The sequence below is a fragment of the Procambarus clarkii genome, chromosome 5 (genome assembly GCF_040958095.1).
Source record: "Procambarus clarkii isolate CNS0578487 chromosome 5, FALCON_Pclarkii_2.0, whole genome shotgun sequence".
NCBI classification, from domain to species: Eukaryota; Metazoa; Arthropoda; class Malacostraca; order Decapoda; family Cambaridae; genus Procambarus; species Procambarus clarkii.
In genome coordinates, this window is record NC_091154.1 from 25,159,882 (window position 1) to 25,181,972 (window position 22,091).

At 41.2% G+C, this 22,091-nt stretch overlaps 1 protein-coding gene across 9 annotated transcripts in view; it reads right to left on the minus strand.

Annotated features, from left to right (window-relative positions):
- The window catches only part of LOC123762597 (gamma-tubulin complex component 2), a 195,518-nt gene that overhangs the window by 12,012 nt on the left and 161,415 nt on the right, over positions 1-22,091 (minus strand). For 5 of the 9 annotated variants that reach the window (XM_045749240.2, XM_045749203.2, XM_045749212.2 and 2 more), the window contains one exon: positions 10,458-10,621. The exons of 2 other annotated variants lie outside the window; for them this stretch is intronic. In XM_045749240.2, the coding sequence (XP_045605196.1) occupies positions 10,458-10,621 (164 nt within the window). Of the gene's footprint in view, positions 1-10,453; positions 10,622-16,111; positions 16,188-22,091 lie in introns of those variants that run through there. 2 more of the 9 variants (XM_069299914.1, XM_045749246.2) reach the window with 2 other exon arrangements.

Below are 22,091 nucleotides of genomic sequence, written 5' to 3' on the forward strand. Positions count from 1 at the left end.
GTGTCAGAGTAGTTAGTAAATGGAATGCACTAGGAAGTGATGTGGTGGAGGCTGACTCCATACACAGTTTCAAATGTAGATATGACAGAGCCCAGTAGGCTCAGGAATCTGTACATCAGTTGATTGACGGTTGAGAGGCGGGACCAAAGAGACAGAGCTCAACCCCCGCAAACACAACTAGGCGAGTACATATTGTATATACCTATTTACATATGAGTTCATCATAAAGAACCACTAAGTTGGTATGGCGAGTCAAAACACAAGGAGTTTTCTTCCTGTTTATTGGAGTGCTAAACATGTCCTCATACTGTTTTTTTTTTTTTTTTTAGGATTTCACTAATTTCTTTGTCATCCTCAGTGTATGAACCTTCACTTGTACGAATAGATCCATTACTGGCAGTGGGTTTTGCTTTTGATTTAGCATATGTGAAGAAATATTTTAGGTTTTTCTTTATTTCTTGAATTGCTTTCTGTTCTAGTTGCTTTTCTTCAATCTGATATGAATGCTTCAGTCTCTGCTCGATTTCTTCAATCTCCCTGATTAAATTATTCCTTCTTTGTATGGGAAGTCATTTCTGCTTACCACTTTCGCCCTCTGGAAGAGCAAGCCTCTCACTCTAGTGGGTCTGGGCATTTCCGCGTGCTCCCGGGGAGCGTGCGGTAATTCTGAAAAGTGTATACTCTTTTTAACTTTGTCACCTCAATTCTCGTCCTAGGATTTTCAATTTGGTATCATTGTGTTTGCAATAGAATTCTCTGCAGGACTAAATGCATATAAACTCCAAAAGCCCAGCTTACCACCTGCAGCAAACAGAGAAAGTGAGAGCGAGTTACCCGAGAGCGCGCAAGAGCAATAAAATGTGTACACTCTTTTCACTTTGATCACCTCAATCCTAGGTCTTTCATTTTGGTATCAATGTGTTCACAATAGAATTACCGACAGGAGTATATGCATATAATGTAAAAAATGCAGTGCCCTCCACCTGCCGACAAGAAAAAAAGAGAGCGCTGCGCCACTCCAAGGCTCCTCTCTTGCTCCAGTATCCACTCAATTTAACAACCTCTTTTATACCGATCTGCCAGTAATAACGACCGGTTTGGGAGATCGGTATCTGGAGCCTCGTATACCGGTCTGGTGGTCGATATTACCGACAGTCGGTATTAGGTTTGTTTTGGCATCAGCAGTCCCTCACATGGCGACCAGGCCACTGACCTCGATCATCCAGAGTGGTATATTAAATCTTAACTTTCTTTTAAAATGATTCAGTTTTATGAAGAAAATTCTAAATTATTATTAATAAAATATTTTAAAACAATTGTTATTAACCCTTATATTGCGCATCGCATCATATGATGCTTTGACCGACTTGCAGAAAATTGGGCATAGTATCATATGATGCTTTGGAGTACTACGCAAGATTTAAACGGCCCGCGGATACACGGGGTTCACCACACCTTCATCAGGGCTCTTGTAAACAGATGCCATTTTTTAAAAAAATCGTGGGCCAAATTCCCAGTTGTTAGGGGCCTCAGTATTGAGTGAGCTACCAAGCCTGATGCACGCAGCATGAGCTCACAGCACTGCTGTTCAGCTTGTGACCACAGCATTGCCTAAAAATGCCATAATATACTTGTTCATGCTATTATGTAGCAATGATATTATTACAGAAGACCCCTGACTGTGATAAAACTGACCAGAGTTCTGATAATAGCAGGATTGTGGTGATATTTAGCGCTGTGCTCCATGGAGGGAGGAGTAATGCTGTGGGAGGGGAGGGTAGTGGGGTTGTCTTCTGACTGTGTGTGGCCACCTTTTATTGACTGCACTCACCATACCAGCTTAGTGGTTCGCTATGGTGGACACAAATGTAGATACTTATATATAACGTGTGTATAGAGGGTATAAACAGCAAGAGGAGTAGGTTGGGAGCCGCCATTTTGGTGAGGGCGATGGCGTCGTCTGCATGATTTATCATATTGTGTACTGGTGACCACGATGGTCTTTGGGCACCATACCAGTTTACTTGTACAAGTATGGTGAATAAAACAGGTAGATATTTATATATAATGTGTGTATATAGCGTAATAACACCACAAACAGTATTGTTGGAGGAGAAATATTAGTGCGTCTGGCCTTGAGGGCGGCAGCCATCAGCTGACTGTGTGAGTAGCTACGTCTTTGTGCCTTTACTCACCATACAAGCTTAGATGTACAGTTATGGTGAACAAAACATGTAAATACTTATATATAAAAGCAAAAACAGTATGGTGGGTGGAGAATGGTGGCAAGTCAGGTGAGGTGAGGGAGGGAGGGAGTGGCAGCACCACTGCCACTGCCACTCAGCATACCAACTTAGTGGTTCGTTATGGTGAACACGAATGTAGATACTTATATATAGCGTCTGTATATAGTGAATAAAAGCAAAAACAGTATTGTGGGAGGAGAATGTGGGTGAGTCAGGTGACTTGAGGGAGGGAGGAAGTAGCAGCCAGTGGCGGGCTGCCACTGGCACTGCCACTCAGCATGCCAACTTAGTGGTTCATTATGGGTGAACACAAATGTAGATACTTATATATAACGTCTGTATATAGTGAATAAAAGCAAAAACAGTATGGTGGGAGGAGAATGTGGGCAAGAGAGGTGTTGAGGTATTTCCTATATTTGTTCATTTATATAAAATTTTATTGAGAAAATATTAACAATCACTGATTGATACATGAAATATTTTGCAATACAAAGGAATGAACCAATTTCTTCCCACCCATCTGGACTTGATCAGACCATGTTCACACATCATCCATGCAGCAGCCACCAGCTGGCTTAATCGTCGGCGTGGCACTAAATTGGAACGCAATTACACAATGAACTTTATTTAATTTTAGTTATACAGTATAAAATATATCCTACCTGAATGTTACTTGAAAAATTACCCAACCTGACTTAACTACGGAAATAACGGAGCTCCGGAAATAACGATCAGGGTACAGACCCATATAGGCCGTTAAATTGAGTGGATACTGAGAGCACGGTAATACTTAAAAGTGTATACTCTTTTCAACTTTGTCACCTCAATTCTCGTCCTAGGATTTTCAATTTGGTATCATTGTGTTCGCAATATAATTCTCTACAGGACTAAATGCATATAAAGCCCAAAAGCCCCTGCAAGAAAGTGAGAGCGTGTTACCCGGGAGCGCGCAAGAGCAATAAAATGTTTACACTCTTCACTTTTGACAGCTTAATTCTCGTCCTAGGTCTTCATTTTGATATCATTGTGTTCGCAATAGAATTCCCTACAGGAGTATATGCAAATATAATGTCCAAAAGCCTGGTGTACCACCCACAGCAAACAGAGAAAGTGATGGAGCGTTACTCCAGTGAGCACTAATAAAGAGCAATAAAATGGGTATACTCTTTTCAACTTCGTTACCTCATTTCTGGTCCTAGGTCTTTCATTTTGGTATCAATGTATTCACAATGAAATTCCCTACAGGAGTATATGCATATAATGTCCAAAAACCACGGCAAGACCTTCTCGAAAACATCGCTACGTTGCCGAACCCCGGACTCAATGCTGAGTCCTTACCGAACTTTCCTCTATTTAACGGAGGATTCAATGCTGAGTTCTTACCGAGCATAAGTGTTAAGCATTTCTGTTATTTCTTTCCTTCTTTTGTAGTGTCGTCTGCATTCAGTCAGACTGTATATGCTTTAGAAGTCAGTTTTCTATTCCTTGTGTAGGATTTGTATTACTTAGAACAGTGTCCTATTGAATGTTAATAAGCTCCCTGTTTATTTTCTCCCAGTCTATCCTTTTATTATTAAAATTAAATTTACTGAATAACCCCTCTCGCTTGATCATTGTTTTAGGTCTATTCGGAGCATTGGTGGTAGTTTGCACTTCAATGAGCTTGTGAACTGAGTACAATGGGGCCTCGACTTACGATGCTAATCTCTTCTCAGAGACGGATCGTAAGTCAAAATATCTTAAGTCGAAGCGATTTTTCCCATAAGAAATAAGGGGATTTGAATTAATCCGTTCCCCACCCTCCAAAATATTAACATACAAATACATTTTATACTGAATACAATGTTTTTTCTAACTACAATACAGTACCTAAGTTTATCTCACCTTTATGGAGGGCTCTTGATGGCATATGGAAGATAGTGATGAGTGGGGAGGAGGAGAGTTGTTACTGTTCGGAAGGGGAGTCCCCTTCCATTATCACATCAGGCAGTGATGTTCTCTCTCTCCTACATTTTGCCTGAATACCACTAGGACCTGGTTGTGGCTCAGTGCTTGTTTGTCTCACTACAAATTTGTCAAGAGACATTTGTTTTCCCTTCGTTTTAATATTTGTCTGTAATGATGCATCACTTTAGCACCCATAATGTCCTTTTTCTTAGCCAGTATGGGGGATATCGTTGACTGAGATTTGTTGTACTGCCTAGCCAGTCCAACAACCCACACACCCTCTTCATATTTACGAATGATCTGTTGTTTCTGCTCTATGGTCATCCTTACATGGGATCTCATATGTTGAGCCTTACCACTGACTTTCCTGGGACTCATGGCGTGATATATAATAATTACTTTCATGTTCAAAATGCAAAAAATCACCACAAAAGCGAAATTTCTTATAGGCGCGATCGTCACTAAGCGGGCAGCTGTAGTAAACTGAGGCAGGTCGGCCGCGTGACCGGGAACCACACGCTCAGTCGACCTGAACGTGTACCAAGAAATATCGTAAGTCGACAACACCATCGGATGTTGAGTCGCATTTTTCGATGAAATTTACATCGTAACTCGAAATTATCGTAAATAGGGGCAATCGTAAGTCGAGGTGCCACTGTATGTGGTATCTGAGATCGTAATGTCCCCGATTATGTCTTCATTGTTTGTGAAAACCAGATCTAGAACATTTTCGTTCCTAGTTGGCTCTGATATCTGTTGGTTGAGTGAAAATGTGTCACAGAATCTAAGTGGTTCTCTACCTGTGGTTGGTTATGTCCAGATAGATTTCCTGGTACAGTATAATATTATTCTTTGCTATTCTCCCACTTAAACTAGGCAGGTTTAAGTCACCAAGGAAAATATCAGGTATTGGATTTGTCAAATTATCAAGGTTATTCTCTATTTTGTTTATCTGTATGGTATATTAGATATGTATATTATGTATATTATGGCGGTATGTATACAGTGGAACCTCTATCAACGAGTTTAATCCTTTCTGGCACCGAGCTCGTTACCTGGAAAACTCGTCTTAAGAAACAAATTTCCCCATTTAAAATAAAGGAAATAAATTTAATCCGTTCCACTCCCAAAAACATCCATACTTGTATGACATTTTTTTATGTAAATATAATACTGCACATGTAATTATAAATGTTTTGTTGTAGTGTTTTAATGTTTACTTTACCTTATGAAGAGTAGTTGCTGGCTTGAGGGAGACGATGGAGAGGTGGAAAGGAGGAGAGGAGTTATGGTGTGGAAGGAGAATCCACCTCTGAGTCAAGCGGACTCTCTCTTCTTGGGAATTTCACCCAAATTTCATTTCAAATGTCACACAAGAATGCGTTAGACCAGCACCAAATAAAAAACTACGTTGATTACACTCATCTTGGTAACAATATAATGGTCTTACCATGAAGATACAATAAAATGCTGTTCTCCCAAATAGGCTATGTGGCTATTAGAGAAAACGGAAATTTCACGGCAAACCTGTATACAATCCCCAAGTGGATCGGATAAGAATTGGATTTTATAGAAATATTTGCTCAAATGACGCTTGAGCACGGTGTTTGGGTGCATTCAAGAGAAAAAAGTGTGTCACGTTCAAGCGACATATACCTGCGAAAGTGATAACACTTTCAGAAAGTGTTATCACAAAGTGATAAATTAATTAAACATTTTCACACACCGGGTTGTCACTGCTTTATCAGAGCAGCTTTTCCAAGAATGCGTTCACCTTTTCAAACATTCCCAACACTTCCCTGATCTCAGTGGATGAGACAGTATCCTCCCTTACCTCCTCATTCCCTTACTAATGGTGTAAATTGTTGATGAGGACCTGCCATACTCCCTTGTGAGATCAGTCACACAGACACCACACTCATGATTTGCTATAATTTCCTTCTTCAAATCCACAGTAATTTTATCTTTCTTCCTCTTGACAACACTATCTTTAGCAAGCAGCTTCTTTGGAGACATCGTGTGTTACAAATTGTAGTCGCAAAACCACTAAAAACCCAAAGAGAAGCGCAAATAAATCCAGAGGGATGCTTGTCGTGTGCGATACAACAACACTGGCGTCGGAGGCGTTCGAGAATTTGCGAGAACCAGCGAGACGCTAGGAAGCACCACGTGGTTTTGCTCGTTAATAGAGGCGAGCTCGTCAATAGAGACAAATTTACTGCGAGTGGCTTGCTCGTTACTGGAAAAACTCGTTAATAGAGCCGCTCGTTAATCGAGGTTCCACTGTATTAGAATAATAACAAAGTTTATTTTCTCAATTTTTACTCCCTGTACCTCTACCACCTCATTTGTAGAATAGTAATGTAAAGTAATGAAACTCTTTATGTAAAGCAGGAAACTGTCAGGCATGCAATTCTGCCTGTAATTCTTCTTTAACCACTGGACTGCGCCAAACAAGAAAACTCAGTCGGTGGGAAACTGCGCCAACCGAGAAAACACTTTTTGATTTTTTCGTACCCATTCAAAATGTGTGAGCGGTAGGTTGTGTACGAAGTGGACTCTTAGGACCTCCAGTGAGAGGCAGCCATCTTGGAAAAAATTCCCAGAATGCCCTAGGGCTGCTGACTGGGTTAGTACTGTGAGCAACCATGGGTGGCACATGCGCCTCTGGCTCTCAAACATCTGTCCGACACAAGTGTTGAAAGATCGTGCTCTGTTGGTGAAATTCAGACCTTATTGTTTGAAGAACATAAGGGTCATGATATTGGTGAAGCTAGGCGCAATAAGGACCTAACACAAAGGTCGGATGCAAGTGATACAGCACCTGAGTTATGGATACAGCGAGCGTATCCAGTTGTAGCTCTGAGCTCCACCCTTGCCCACCTATGCCATCTCCAATTTATATACATGATACATAGATGAATCGTTTTCTGCATTCAGTGATGATGCATCTGATACAAGTAGCATTGATGAACAGTGTTAGTGGCTTCGATGATGGTGTTTTCCATAAATATTTTCAAGAATAGCTGAATCTCTTCCATATTGACTGACACTCTTCGAGGTTGGCTGAATCTCTTCCAGTGTGGGACCTTACAAAGTGATCTTTTCAAGACTACCTTACAAATTTATCTTTTCCTATAATCTTTTCAATACTACCTTATGCTTTACAAGCTTGGCTACATACTACCTACAAGTACTAAAGCCAAGGGAGTACGGGAGTGCGTTATTTGCAAGCACACAGAGCGAAGAAACAGTAATGAAAGTCTATCTGTACCTGGTGCAACGAGAGCGAGGTCGCGCTGTGTACCATGGAATACTTTGTTGATTATTACTCACTTCCGAAGTACTGAGTAATTACCTAAGTGTAGTTACAGGATGAGAGCTACGCTCGTGGTGTCCTGTCTTCCCAGCACTCTTTGTCATATAACGCTTTGAAACTACTGACGGTCTTGGCCTCCACCACCTTCTCTCTTAACTTGTTCCAACCGTCTACCACTCTATTTGCGAAGGTGAATTTTCTTATATTTCTTTGGCATCTGTGTTTAGCTAGTTTAAATCTATGACCTCTTGTTCTTGAAGTGCCAGGTCTCAGGAAATCTTCCCTGTCGATTTTATCAATTCCTGTTACTATTTTGTATGTAGTGATCATATCACCTCTTTTTCTTCTGTCTTCTAGTTTTGGCATGTATAATGCTTCTAACCTCTCCTCGTAGCTCTTACCCTTCAGTTCTGGGAGCCACTTAGTAGCATGTCTTTGCACCTTTTCCAGTTTGTTGATGTGCTTCTTAAGATATGGGCACCACACAACAGCTGCATATTCTAGCTTTGGCCTAACAAAAGTCATGAACAATTTCTTTAGTATATCGCCATCCATGTATTTAAATGCAATTCTGAAGTTAGAAAGCATAGCATAGGCTCCTTGCACAATATTCTTTATGTGGTCCTCAGGTGATAGTTTTCTATCTAGAACCACCCCTAGATCTCTTTCTTTATCAGAATTCTTTAAAGATTTCTCACATAATATATAGGTTGTGTGGGGTCTATGTTCTCCTATTCCACATTCCATAACATGACATTTATTAACATTAAATTCCATTTGCCAAGTGGTGCTCCATATACTTATTTTGTCCAGGTCTTCTTGAAGGGCATGACAATCATCTAAATTTCTTATCCTTCCTATTATCTTAGCATCATCAGCAAACATGTTCATATAATTCTGTATACCAACTGGTAGATCATTTATGTACACAATAAACATCACTGGTGCAAGAACTGAACCCTGTGGTACTCCACTTGTGACATTTCTCCATTCCGATACATTGCCTCTGATTACTGCCCTCATTTTTCTATCAGTCAGAAAATTTTTCATCCATGATAGAAGCTTACCTGTCACCCCTCCAATATTTTCCAGTTTCCAGAACAACCTCTTATGTGGAACTCTGTCGAAAGCCTTTTTTAGGTCCAGATAGATGCAGTCAACCCAACCATCTCTTTCCTGTAATATCTCTGTGGCTCGATCATAGAAACTGAGTAAATTCGATACACAGGATCTTCCAGATCGAAAACCATACTGTCTGTCTGATATTATATCACTTCTCTCTAGGTGTTCTACCCATTTAGTTTTGATTAGTTTTTCCAATACTTTCACAATTACACTTGTCAATGATACAGGTCTATAATTGAGGGGGTCTTCCCTGCTGCCACTTTTGTAGATTGGAACTATGTTAGCCTGTTTCCACCCGTCTGCTACGATTCCTGTACACAGGGATGCCTGAAAGATCAGGTGAAGTGGAATGCTGAGCTCAGATGCACATTCTCTCAGAACCCATGGTGAAACGCCATCTGGGCCAGCTGCTTTGTTCTTACCGAGCTCCTTGAGCATTTTTTCCACTTCGTCTCTAGACACCTCTATGTGCTCTATGTTGTTCTCTGGAATTCTTATTGTATCTGGTTCCCTAAACATTTCATTTTGTACAAACACACTTTGGAACTTTTCGTTTAGTGTTTCACACATTTCCTTTTCATCTTCCGTGAATCTATTTCCCATTTTCAACCTCTGAATATTATCCTTTACCTGCAATTTGTTGTTTATGAATTTATAGAATAGACCTGGTTCTGTTTTACATTTGTCCGCAATCCCTTTTTCAAAATTTCTTTCTGCCTCTCTCCTCACTGCCGTGTAGTTGTTTCTCGCATCTTTGTATCGCTGGTATGTTTGGGGGTTCGGCCTCTTCCTGTATTGATTCCATTTTTGTGTCTTTTGGTCTCTAGCCCTCTCGCAATTTCTATTGAACCAATCCTGTTTCCTAGTTATGCATCTCTGTTTTGGTATAAAGTGTGTATAGTGTGTGTAATACAGCGTGTTACTGTGTAGTGTGTGAAACTGTACATATTGTAATTTTAGTGAAATTTTATCAAATAATATTGCAACAAAAAACATTTATTGTTGACACATTACTGGCACATGTATCACAGTTCCATGGAACATTATGAATGTTCTACTGTATACATATTGTGAAGGACACAAATATGCATCATATACGATAAAAAAGCAAATAAAACCGCATTGGAAATACATAAAACAAATAATTGAAAATATATTTGTGGCAACTCGCAGAGCTTGAATGGCCCGCGTGACCATGTCTGGGAGCTTCACGCACGGGCGACCAGCCCCTGATGATGTTAAAGTGCACCTTGTCCACATCCCCACAGCCAAAGTAAGTGGAATTTGGTATTTATTTTTACATAGATATGTTCAGGGAAGGGAATTTATCATTTTACAAAGAAAAAATTATTTTTTGGAACACTTGATTTCATGCACACAGGGGAGATGTCACAATAAACTCGTTGCATCACAGTAGTTGAAGCAGGCAATTCTCCACATCTATACATATTTATGTTGCTCTCACATGTTACCCGACATTGTCTTTCTTCATAAATGAGTACCCCTCCATTATACAGTACATAAATATTAATATCAGTAACAAATCCTAATTTACTCTCTACATACCAAACACAATGAGCACTTTTTGTTACCTTAATAAGCTTTCTACTTTCTAGTACTGAATTATTAAATCTCATGAACTTTGGTATTAAATTTCTCAAAAACCACATTTAAATAGTACTAGTAAAATTTATTCTTGCTGCTCAATTTGAAATTTTCACTATACTGTATATCAAACTGGAGAACCTCAACTCCATTACATTCAAAACTGATAAGAATAACTATGATATATTGGACTGAGATATGGTTAATTTACTTACCTATATATTACATTAACCAATGCATCATTGTAATTGTCCCGTCCCATTTCTGAGATTCTCTCCATTAGTGTGTAGATCATGCCAGAGAACTGAAGCTCAAACCTTGATATGGTCTGCTCAAAGCTTTGGCTGTCTTCATGTGTCGTCGCTGGCTCAGGGGACTCCTATCATAAAGCAACACATCTAGTTAGTGTTACATCTCTTCATTAATTTGACACTCACACAGCCAATGGAAAAGTAAATGTACACTAACTGCTAAATTTTACAAAACTCTTATTATTATTATTGTATATGTGTATTATATATATATATATATATATATATATATATATATATATATATATATATATATATATATAATATATATATATATATATATATATATATATATATATATATATATATATATATATATATATATATATATATATATATATATATATATATATATATATATATATATATATATATATATATATATATATATATATATATATATATATATATATATATATATATATATATATATATATATATATGTCGTACCTAGTAGCCAGAACTCACTTCTCAGCCTACTATTCAAGGCCCGATTTGCCTAATAAGCCAAGTTTTCCTGAATTAATATATTTACTATAATTTTTTTCTTATGAAATGATAAAGCAACCCTTTTCTCTATGTATGAGGTCAATTTTTTTTATTGGAGTTAAAATTAACGTAGATATATGACCGAACCTAACCAACCCTACCTAACCTAACCTAACCTATATTTATAGGTAAGGTTAGGTTAGGTAGCCAAAAAAAGCTAGGTTAGGTTAGGTTAGGTAGGTTAGGTAGACGAAAAAACATTAATTCATGAAAACTTGGCTTATTAGGCAAATCGGGCCTTGAATAGTAGGCTGAGAAGTGCGTTCTGGCTATTAGGTACGACATATATATATATATATATATATTATATATATATATATATATATATATATATATATATATATATGTATATATATATGTGTATGTTGTACCTAGTAGCCAGAACGCAGTTCTTGGCCTACTATGCAAGGCCCGATTTGCCTAATAAGCCAAGTTTTCCTGAATTAATATATTTTCTCAAATTTTTTTCTTATGAAATGATAAAGCTACCCATTTCATTATGTATGAGGTCAATTTTTTTTTATTGGAGTTAAAATTAACGTAGATATATGACCGAGCCTAACCAACCCTACCTAACCTAACCTAACCTATCTTTATGGGTTAGGTTAGGTTAGGTAGCCGAAAAAGCTAGGTTAGGTTAGGTTAGGGAGGTTAGGTAGTCGAAAAACAATTAATTCATGAAAACTTGGCTTATTAGGCAAATCGGGCCTTGCATAGTAGGCCAAGAACTGTGTTCTGGCTACTAGGTACAACATACAAATATATATATACATAAATATATATAAATATATATATATATATATATATATATATATATATATATATATATATATATATATATATATATATATACTGTATATATATATTTATTTATTTGGTGAAAGAACATTGTTATTTTCACTGTACATGTTATAAGCTGTAATCTTTTTGATAATGCTTTGGGGAGCCTCTTGTAGTTCCCTTAAGATATACACCGAGATGGTTCCCATCTACCAGGTCGCATCGATGGAGTTTTTAGTCCTACCAGGGACCAGTGCCAGAACCTGGCTCCCTTCACAGAGCCACAAGCATGGTGACATTTTGGCATCTCACCAGGAATAATATTCAGAAAGTTAGCAAGTCAGAACAAACCACTGATGAGTTCAATATAGACCAAAGCCTTGCAACCTGTCTAATGTAAATAAACCCCCATGTAAATAAACGATAAAATCTCTCAAAACTAGTGTGTGTTTGTTTGCCCCACCTTCTCCTGTTCGTCTGGGAGGAAGGGGGGAAGGGGCTCACCCTTTTCAGGGGTCTGAGCTGTCATTTCTTATGCTAATTATGTTGTCACTTGACTGTAGTGGTTTCAGGGTTTGCCTTCCTTCTGTGCGACCTCTCTTGTTTAGCTAGGAGATTTTGGGTTTTTACCTTTGGTGGCTTTTCTTTTACAGTGGAACCTCAGTTTTCGAATGCCCCTCTTTACGAATTTTTCATTTTTTGAGCTCAATTTCTTCATAAAATTTGACTCGGTGTTCGAGGTTTGCCTCGCTTCTCGAGTTTGTTGATACACATATGCGCTGACCAACCGCGTGGCGCGCTTCAGCTTATCAGTGTCTCCCGCCTAATGACGACCGGGCTACAATTCTTTGTGAAGAATTTCATTGTTTTTGTGATTTTTTTGGTTTCTGAACATAAAAGTTCTTATTACATATCATGCCATGAGTCTCTGAAAGCATTTCAGAAGCCATCATTTGTAAAAATGCAAGGCTATTCCATGAAGATCTTGCAAAGAAAACCCTTGAACAAGTGATGCAGATATGAACGCATTTAAGACGAGCAGGGGATGGTTTGAGAAATTTAGAAAAAAATTGGTATTCATAGTGTTGTGAGGCATGGGGAAAACAAATATCTATAGACAGATTTTTGGTAAGATGAGCAAGCAATGAGCCACAACCAGATCCTAGTGGTATGCCTGATAAATCTAGGAGAAAGAATACCCCAGAAATGTCATCACTGCTTGATGTTATAATAGAAGGGGACTCCCCTTCCAAACACTAACACCTCTCCCCCTCCCCCCCTTCCTCACCGTCTTCCATACACCAACAAGAGTCCTCAATATGGGTAAGATATACTGTACTTGTATATACTGTAGTACAAAATATTAGTAGTAGTATGTATAAAATGTATTTTTAAGTTAATATTTTAGGATGTGTGAATGGATTAATCCAATTTACATTATTTCTTATGGGAAAATTTGTTTTGTTTTTTTAATTTTCAGTAGTTGAACCATCTCTGGGAATGGATCAAATACGAAATCGAAGGTACCACTGTATACTGTAGTTTAGTATATGTAGCATGAACCTGGCTCATATAGTGCTTGGAGCTGCATGTGCTCAAGGTTACCTTCCCTGTGTGCTCCTTAGTGCTGCCCTTGCATTGCCAGAGCTGTCTTCTCTGGAGTACTGTACTTGGATTGTACCTGGATAGGATTCTGGGAGTTCTTCTACTTCCCAAGCCCAGCCCAGGTCTAGGCTTGACTTGTGAGAGCTTGTTCGGACAGGCTGTTGCTTGAAGTGACCCGCAGGCCCCCATACAGTATCCACATCAGCCCCTTTGGTCTGGTACTTCTTGCAGAAAACTATCCAGCTTTTCCTTGCAGACTTCCAATTTTGCTCTGGCAATATTTCTTATAATTGCTGGAAGGATACTGAACATCTGTGGACTTCTGATGTTCAGGCAGTGTACTCCGATTGTGCCTATGGCACCTCTAATCTTCGTTGGCTCTATTCTGCATTTCCTTCCGTATCGTTCACTCCTGTACATTACTATTTTACTGAGTAAGTATGGACATGATCCTTCAGTATTTTCCATGTACAGGGAAACCTCAGTACTCACACTTAATTGGTTCCTAAAGGCAGGTCATGTGCCAATCTGTTCAAGTACTGAACAATTTTTTCCCATAAGAAATAATGTAAATTGGATTAATCCATTTCAGACCACAAAAATAAATATATTAATGCAATAAATGCAAATACAGTACAGTATACACTTTACCTACACTTAAGAGTTAATGGCATATGTGGCAGGTGGTGAAGCAGAGGAAGAGAGATGTTATTCTTTGGTAGAGAGTCACCTATCATTATCACAGCTTTGTCAGGGTGATATTTTTCAAGAAAACTTTGCACTTCTTCCCACTTTGCACACATTTCTTTTATTAGAGAACTAGACTTAGGTATACCAAACATTGTAGCAAGAGCAGACGCACGGGCATCACTTTCATATTTTGTTAAGTCCTTTTTTCATCTCAATTATGGTTCTAAAAAAAATTCTTTTTGGGTGGCTATTATCACTAACTTTTACTAACTTTCTTAGGTTTCATGGTGACTTATTTGCACTAAGAATATAAAAAAATATAAAAGAAATTTTAGAGAAGTCTAGCGGTGCTGTGCACTGAATGTCAGATGTGGCGAAGTCGATGTATCAGGGACACATATTTAGGTGTGAGAGCCTAGCAAACGGATGAGTATCTAACATGAACACAGCCTTCGACTGCCGAAATGTTTGAGTTGGGAGCCGTTTGAGTACCGAGGTCCCTCTGTATATATTACTTGCTACCTTATATGTCTCCTTTCTAGAGAATCATTTTGAGAGCTTTGAATTCCCATTAGTCTAGGTGCTTTACCGTGTCTATGCGTGCTGCATACAATATATTCTCTGTATTCCCTCTAGTTCAGCAATGTCTCCTGCTCTGAAGAGGGAAATTAGCATCAAGCAGTACTCAAGGCAGGACAGCACAAGTGATCTGAATAGAATTAGCACTGTAATGGGATCCCTGGATTGAGAAGGTACTCATAATCCATCCAATCTTTTTTTTTTCCGATGTTATATTTCCTTGGTTATGCTCCCTAAATGTTATGTCATCAGACATCATTACTCCAAGATCCATTACATGTTGCTTTACTACTACAGGTAGATTTGATTGTGTCTTGTACCCTGTATTATGTTTAAGGTCCTCATTTTTACAGTACCTATGTACTTGAAATTTGTCACTGTTAACCCTTAAATTGCGCATTGCATCATATGATGCTTTGATCGACTTGCAGTAAATTGCGCATCGCATCATATGATGCGATGCACAAGATTTAAACGGCCTGCGGATACACAGGGTTCACCACACCTTCATCAGGGCTCTTGTAAACAGACGCCATTTTAACACTTTCCGGCCCCCTTCGATGGTAAAAAAAAAAGCGGTATGTGCGCGCGGCGTTTTTGCTGCGTAAGCGTAAAAACAAAAATGTGTATACTCTTTTTACTCTCCTTACCTTAGTTCTTGAGCTACGTATTTCATTTTGGTACCAACGTGTTCGCAATAAAATTCTCTAGAAGAACATCAGTAAAAAAAAGTCACGAAACGTATAGGGATACCAGCACCAAATAAATAACTACGAAGATGACTCGCCGTGAGCGCCCAACAGCAACAAAATGTTTTTACTCTTGGGATTGTTATCACCTCCACACTTGTCCTACAGCGTTAATTTTGGTATCAATGGACTCGCAATGAAATTCCCAACACGGTGATATGAATATAAGCGTAGAATAATGATTGCGGCCCGCCCGCAAGAGTGTGGGAAGTGGTGAAATTGTTACCCGGTATCGGTGACGGGACGACGCACGGCGCTTTGAAAGTTTATACTTATTTCATTCTCATGACATTATTATTCTATGTACGTCATTCATTTTTGTGTCAATGTGTTCGCAATAGAATGTTCTATGAGCCCGTAGGTAAAAAAGATCAACAAAGCGTAAGATAGAATAGCGCCAAATATAAAACAACGCTGGAACATATCAGTGAGCGTCAAACACACACGAAATGTTTTTACTTTTGTTATGTTTGTCAAGTTTATACTTGTTGCACACAGTTATTTTTGGTTGTACATTGATCAGAATAAAATTCCCTAAACAGACATATGCATATAATACATGATATGGGGGAAGCATTACCAGTATAAACGGCTAAAGTCACCCACCTGCAACCCGTTTGAGACATAATACCATTTGATCGAAGTGGTCCACACCTTTCATGAACTTATTGTACCATGCAGCCTAGTGGTGAGAAAGAGAGCCTCATGGTGCGCAGTTTGAAACAAACCCAAAGTAAATCGGATAAAAATTGAATTTTATATAAATATTTTAAAAGAGGACATAAATTTATGTCCACCATGCGGGAGCGGTTGGCGAAAACAGGACTCTGGGAGGAGTCCTGATCCCGCGAAAGTGTTAAAAAAAAAAATCGTGGCCAAATTCCCGGGTGTTAGGGGCCTCAGTATTGCGTGAGCTACCAAGCCTGATGCACTCAGCTAGTGACCACAGCATCGCCTAAAAATGCTATAATATACTTGTTCATGCTATTATGCAGCGATGATATTATTACAGAAGACCCCTGACTGTGATAAAACTGACCAGGGTTCTGATAATAGCAGGATTGTGGTGATATTTAGTGCTGTGCTCCATGGAGGGAGGAGTAATGCTGTGGGAGGGAGGGAGGGTAGTGGCGTTGTCTTTTGACTGTGTGTTGCCACCTTTTATTGACTGCACTCACCATACCAGCTTAGTGGTTCGCTATGGTTAACACAAATGTAGATACTTATATATAACGTGTGTATAGAGGGTATAAACAGCAAGAGGAGTAGGTTGGGAGCCGCCATTTTGGTGAGGGCGGTGGCGTCGTCTGCACGATTTATCATGTTTACTGGTGACCACGATGGTCTTTGGGCACCATACCAGTTTACTTGTACAAGTATGGTGAATAAAACAGGTAGATATTTATATATAATGTGTGTATATAGCGTAATAACACCACAAATAGTATTGTTGGAGGAGAAATATTAGTGCGTCTGGCCTTGAGGGTGGCAGCCAGCTGACTGTGTGAGGTCCTACGTCTTTGTGCCTTTACTCACCATACAAGCTTAGATGTACAGTTATGGTGAACAAAACATGTAAATATTTATATATAACATCTGCATATAAAAGCAAGAACAGTATGGTGGGTAGAGAATGGTGGCAAGTCAGGTGAGGTGAGGGAGGGAGTGGCAGCCAGTGGCAGGCTGCCACTGGCTGCCACTACCACTGCCACTCAGCATACCAACTTAGTGATTCGTTATAGTGAACACGAATGTAGATACTTATATATATCGTCTGTATATAGTGAATAAAAGTAAAAACAGTATTGTGGGAGGAGAATGTGGGTGAGTCAGGTGACTTGAGGGAGGGAGGAAGTAGCAGCCAGTGGCGGGCTGCCACTGCCAATTCAGCATGCCAACTTAGTGGTTCGTTATGGTGAACACGAATGTAGATACTTATATATAACATCTGTATGTAGTGAATAAAAGCAAAAACAGTATGGTGGGAGGAGAATGTGGGCGAGTGAGGTGTTGAGGGAGGGCGTGAGTGGCTGGCTGGTACACGGCGGTCACTCCTCGTTACTTTTTGACTCGTAATAGCAACTTAGTGGTTCGTTATGGTGAACAAAACATGCAGATACTTATATATAACCTGTGTATATAGTGTAATAACCGACAAAGTATTTGTTCACTGTTTGATGAACATAATTGAATCAACAATATGCACACCATATTTTTGAGTACAGCAATGATTCACTCATTTTATTATATAAATATATTACACTACACACTATTGAATAATATTACAGCAAAAAAAAAACTACGAAAAATCAATCACATTAAAATAATTAGGCAATTATCTCTTTGTGGCAACTCCGGCCTGACAGCTGGAAAGCAACAGACCGCCTGGGATGCACGCAGAGTCAGCGCCTGTTTTTTTGCCAGACTTCCCCGCCCTATAGCGGGCAATATATGCCACTTAGGATTTTTTTATTATTTTTCCCTTCATCAGTGAACACAAATTAACAGGTTAGGAAGAATTTTTTTTTTTTTTTTTTTTTGTATGCGCCTGTGGGTGTCAAATGGTATATAGCCATGCGCCATTTAAGGGCTAAACATCATTTTCGAGTGCCCAATCAAAAACTTTATTAATATAATCCTGTAGTTTTTCAAGGACTTCTACAGAAGAAATTTAAAAACAGATGATCCCGGCGATCAATGTCTCTAGCCCTATCTCTGATCAAGCCTCCTGGTTGTTGGTCTGATCAACTAGGCTGTTCGATGTGACTGTTCGCAACCTGATGTATTCACCTAGTTGTGCTTGCTGGGGTGCTCTGGCTCTTTCGGCCTGCGTCTCAACTGTCAATGAATCAATTTCCCCTCCACCCCCCAGGAAGCAGCCCGCAACAGTTGTCTAACTCCCAGGTACGTATTTACTGCTAGATAAAGAGGTACATCAGGGTAAAAGACACACTGGCCATTTGTTTCCGCCATTGCCTGAGGATTGATCCCTGGTCCCTAGGACTACGAATCCTGAGTGTTGACCACTCAGCCACAGACTCCCGTGTGATGTATGAGTCACTGCCCAGATTGTCAGGTATTCTTTGAAAGTGCTTGTTGAGTTCTCTTTTGAATATTGTGAGGTCACCCAGTTATGCCCTGTATGTGTAGGGAAAGAGTGTTGAAAAGTCTTGGGCCTTTGAGGTTAATGGAGTTCTCTCTCAGTGTACCTATTGCACCTCTGCTTTCAGTGGGGCTATCCTGCACATCTTGCCATGCCTTCTGTTAGGAAACTGAGGCCAGAGAAGCGTCTGTCCTGGTTGACATTAGCTTACGAACTGATGCTAGGCAGCCGGCGTGTGAGGTCCGGGGCTCCCCCCTTCCCCTCTCGGGGCGAGGAGGGTTGCGCAGATGATCGGCGCGGCAATAAAGTGTGATGTTTGCTTGTTTCCTTGGGATTGTAGGGAGTTTCTACCTCACTGTTCGGTTTTCTGTTTTAGTTTTTTACCATGTGGGGTTTGTTTTGTTATGCCTACCTTTCTGGATGCCTAACCCCAGGTCGATGGCAGATAAGGAAAACTCCAACCATAAGCGGTTTTTCCAGGGCCATTGCTCTCTGAAACCTCTCTGAAGGGAGCCAGGTTCTGGCGCTGGTCCCTGGTAGGTCTGAACTCCTTAGCTAATGTCCCGGTCTAATATAACATACATTAGCCCGATAAGCTCCAGGGAGCCGTAGGGGGCTCCCCACAGAAAACATTATTATGTAAAAAAAAAAAAAAAAAAAACAGCGTTGAATGTAATGAAACGCCTTTTTCTGGGTGATACCCGGAGGCTCCCCGGAGCTATCCAGGCTGATATATATCCAGGCTATGTATAACGTTAGGCTTTGGCATCAGAGTGAATGGAGTTCTTGGCCTACTAGGGACCACGAACCAGAACCTGGCCCCCTCAGAGAGGTATGAGGAGCATGCCTATTAAAAACCCATGGGATTTGGAGCATTTTATGTCTACCACCGACAGGATCAGGCACCCAGAAAGGTAAGCGCCTCAAAACAAACCCCTATTCTGGTTAAAACAACTGAAATAGACTAACGAGTAGACAGAACTCCCCAAAGGAAAATGAGCATGACGTCACACAAACAGCGCTGCATGACTGCGCAGCTCCCCCCTCCCCAGGAGGGGGAAGGGGGAGCCCCAGGCCCACTGTGCCAGCGATCCAACCTTCAGTTCGGGGCTGGATGTCAAAACACGCGAAAAACCTCCGACCGGGGTAAGGGGGGGGGGGTTGCCGGGGAGCCGAAAGGGATGCCCCCAGAAAACCAGCATTGAATGTAATGAAATGCCATTTTCTGGGGGAGATCTGGAGATCTGGAGCCGGGGAGCCTCCAGATCTCCCCCAGGAAATGACATTTCATTACATTCAATGCTGGTTTTCTGGGGGCATCCCTTTCGGTTCCCCGGAGCTACATCACCAAAGACAAAAACTAGAGGGACTTACCCGGGAGACGGTTGGTGATCGCACCTCAACTCGAAGTCAAGACAACAGGCTGCAACTGCCAACTCAAAGCGACACAGGCCTGACTAGGCCAAGGGAACATTTACGAGGTAGCGTGTAGCCAGGACCCTGTTCGACCGCCAAAAACCCCATGCCCGAATGTCATCCCAGGACAAGTTACCGAAGACGGCAGCCAACGCAGCAAACTTACGAATATCATGGGCATAGGGATAGACCGCCGGCTGACTAGACCAAATAACCCTGCGGATGACCTGAGAGACCCGAACCCTAGAACAGGGAAGAAGGGAAACCGGATCAACCCAAAGCGCGTTCCTGGTCACAGAGGCCAAGGCGCGCAAATAATGGCAGAGAGCCGTAACCGGACACAACACATGATGCATCCTCCGGACTGACCAACCAAGTATCAACAACTCAAGGACCCCTCCAGAAAGCAGCAGACTCATTCTTCGCCAGAAAAGAAGGAGATGGCTGCAAATGAACAAACCTATCACCTCAACCAAAAAGAGCAGAAACCCCTGCGCCAGAGGAGAGCACGAAGCTCCCCAACCCAACCTACAAAGGTCAATGCCCAAGAAAAAGAGCCTTAAAAAAATAATCCTGAACCGAAGGGGTCATAACAAACCGAGGAGAAGACAGATAAGAGGGCACTCTGTCCAAAGATCAGGACAGCTCAGGAGGCGCATGAGCAAGCCGGAGGTGAAAAACACCCGAGACAGCTTGCGAAACAGCGCAGAAGTAACATCAATACCGAAAGCCCACAAATCGTGAGACCAGGCGTGAGCAAACAGAGCAAGCCTCCCCCCACATCCCTCCTTCAATAGGGGCGAACCGCGAAAGGACCGACGGCCCTTACGAGAACCCGATCTGTGTACAGAGTGATCACCGTGCCGACTAGACGCAGACGGTTCCGAACCTGGCACCTGTGGTCAACCCCGATGAGCAGAACCCTGAGCCCTGGCCCACAACAGGGAAAGAACGAGGGGCTGCGGACTGAATCAAGGGTGAAGCAACCAACACCCCCAAGTCCGGGTCCCTATAAGCAAAGCGGGGCAGCCTCGGGGCATTCAGGGAAGAAACCAACCTAGCATGTTGCAGCAACCTATACCTAGCATGCAATGCCTGAGCCGCCTGCACCCAAATAATGTCATCAGAGATTGGGTGAACCGAGTTACAAACAAGCAACAATGCTCGCAGGACTCCGGGTTGAATGTGTCACCAACCCAATAGACAGCATGACGGAGGCAAAAACAATGAGTGTCGCCCTGAGACAAGGGGACAACCCTCAAACTTGCACAAAGCGAGAGGGGACCCAGGGGTCGCATCCATCGGACCCGGTGTACTTCAGCAGGGTTTCACAGGGCCCCTAGACTGGTATCACTAAGGGTAAGCTCAGGCAGGGTACTGCTAACCGACACCCAAGTCTACCAAACAAACTTCTAAAACTGAACCCCCGGGACATGTCCACTCACGGGGGCCAAGCAGGGGGGTACCACTGAACACCGGGGGTCAAGACCCTAACAAAACTGGGGGCAAGAGACACAAAGGCAGACCCCCACCCCCAGGCAGAAACAAAAATGAAAAGAATAACCTTTTCCTAAATAGGAATACCTAAATAAGAGGAACAGAGCTGGACACTGTTATAGGTGAAAACTAACTACGCAGTATCACTCGCCCTTACCAGTGCAAAAAACTACCACTTACCTCAAGGTAAACAAGGGAGGAAAGCCCCAACACACTCCGGGCGGTCAATCACCGAGCAGCAAAAGATCAACAGAGGTAGACCCTAAGGTGACTTGTGGAAGATAACCCCAAGCCCCAAGGGAGGTACATACAGGGCACTCAGGGAAAGGAACCCTAACCACATGCAGCCCGAGTACCTGTGAATAATACTTCTAGCTTGCGTGCCACTGTAAGAGCAGTACTGGACACAAGGCACAGCACAACACAGAGAATCTGGAGCTGGAGTTACCCGACCGAGCCTCAATCACATCAGCCGAGCACTGAAGGGTGGGTCTGGGGCTCCCCTTTCCCCCCCTCCTGGAGAGGGGGGAGCTGCGCAGACATGCAGCGCGGCTCATGTGATGTCATGCT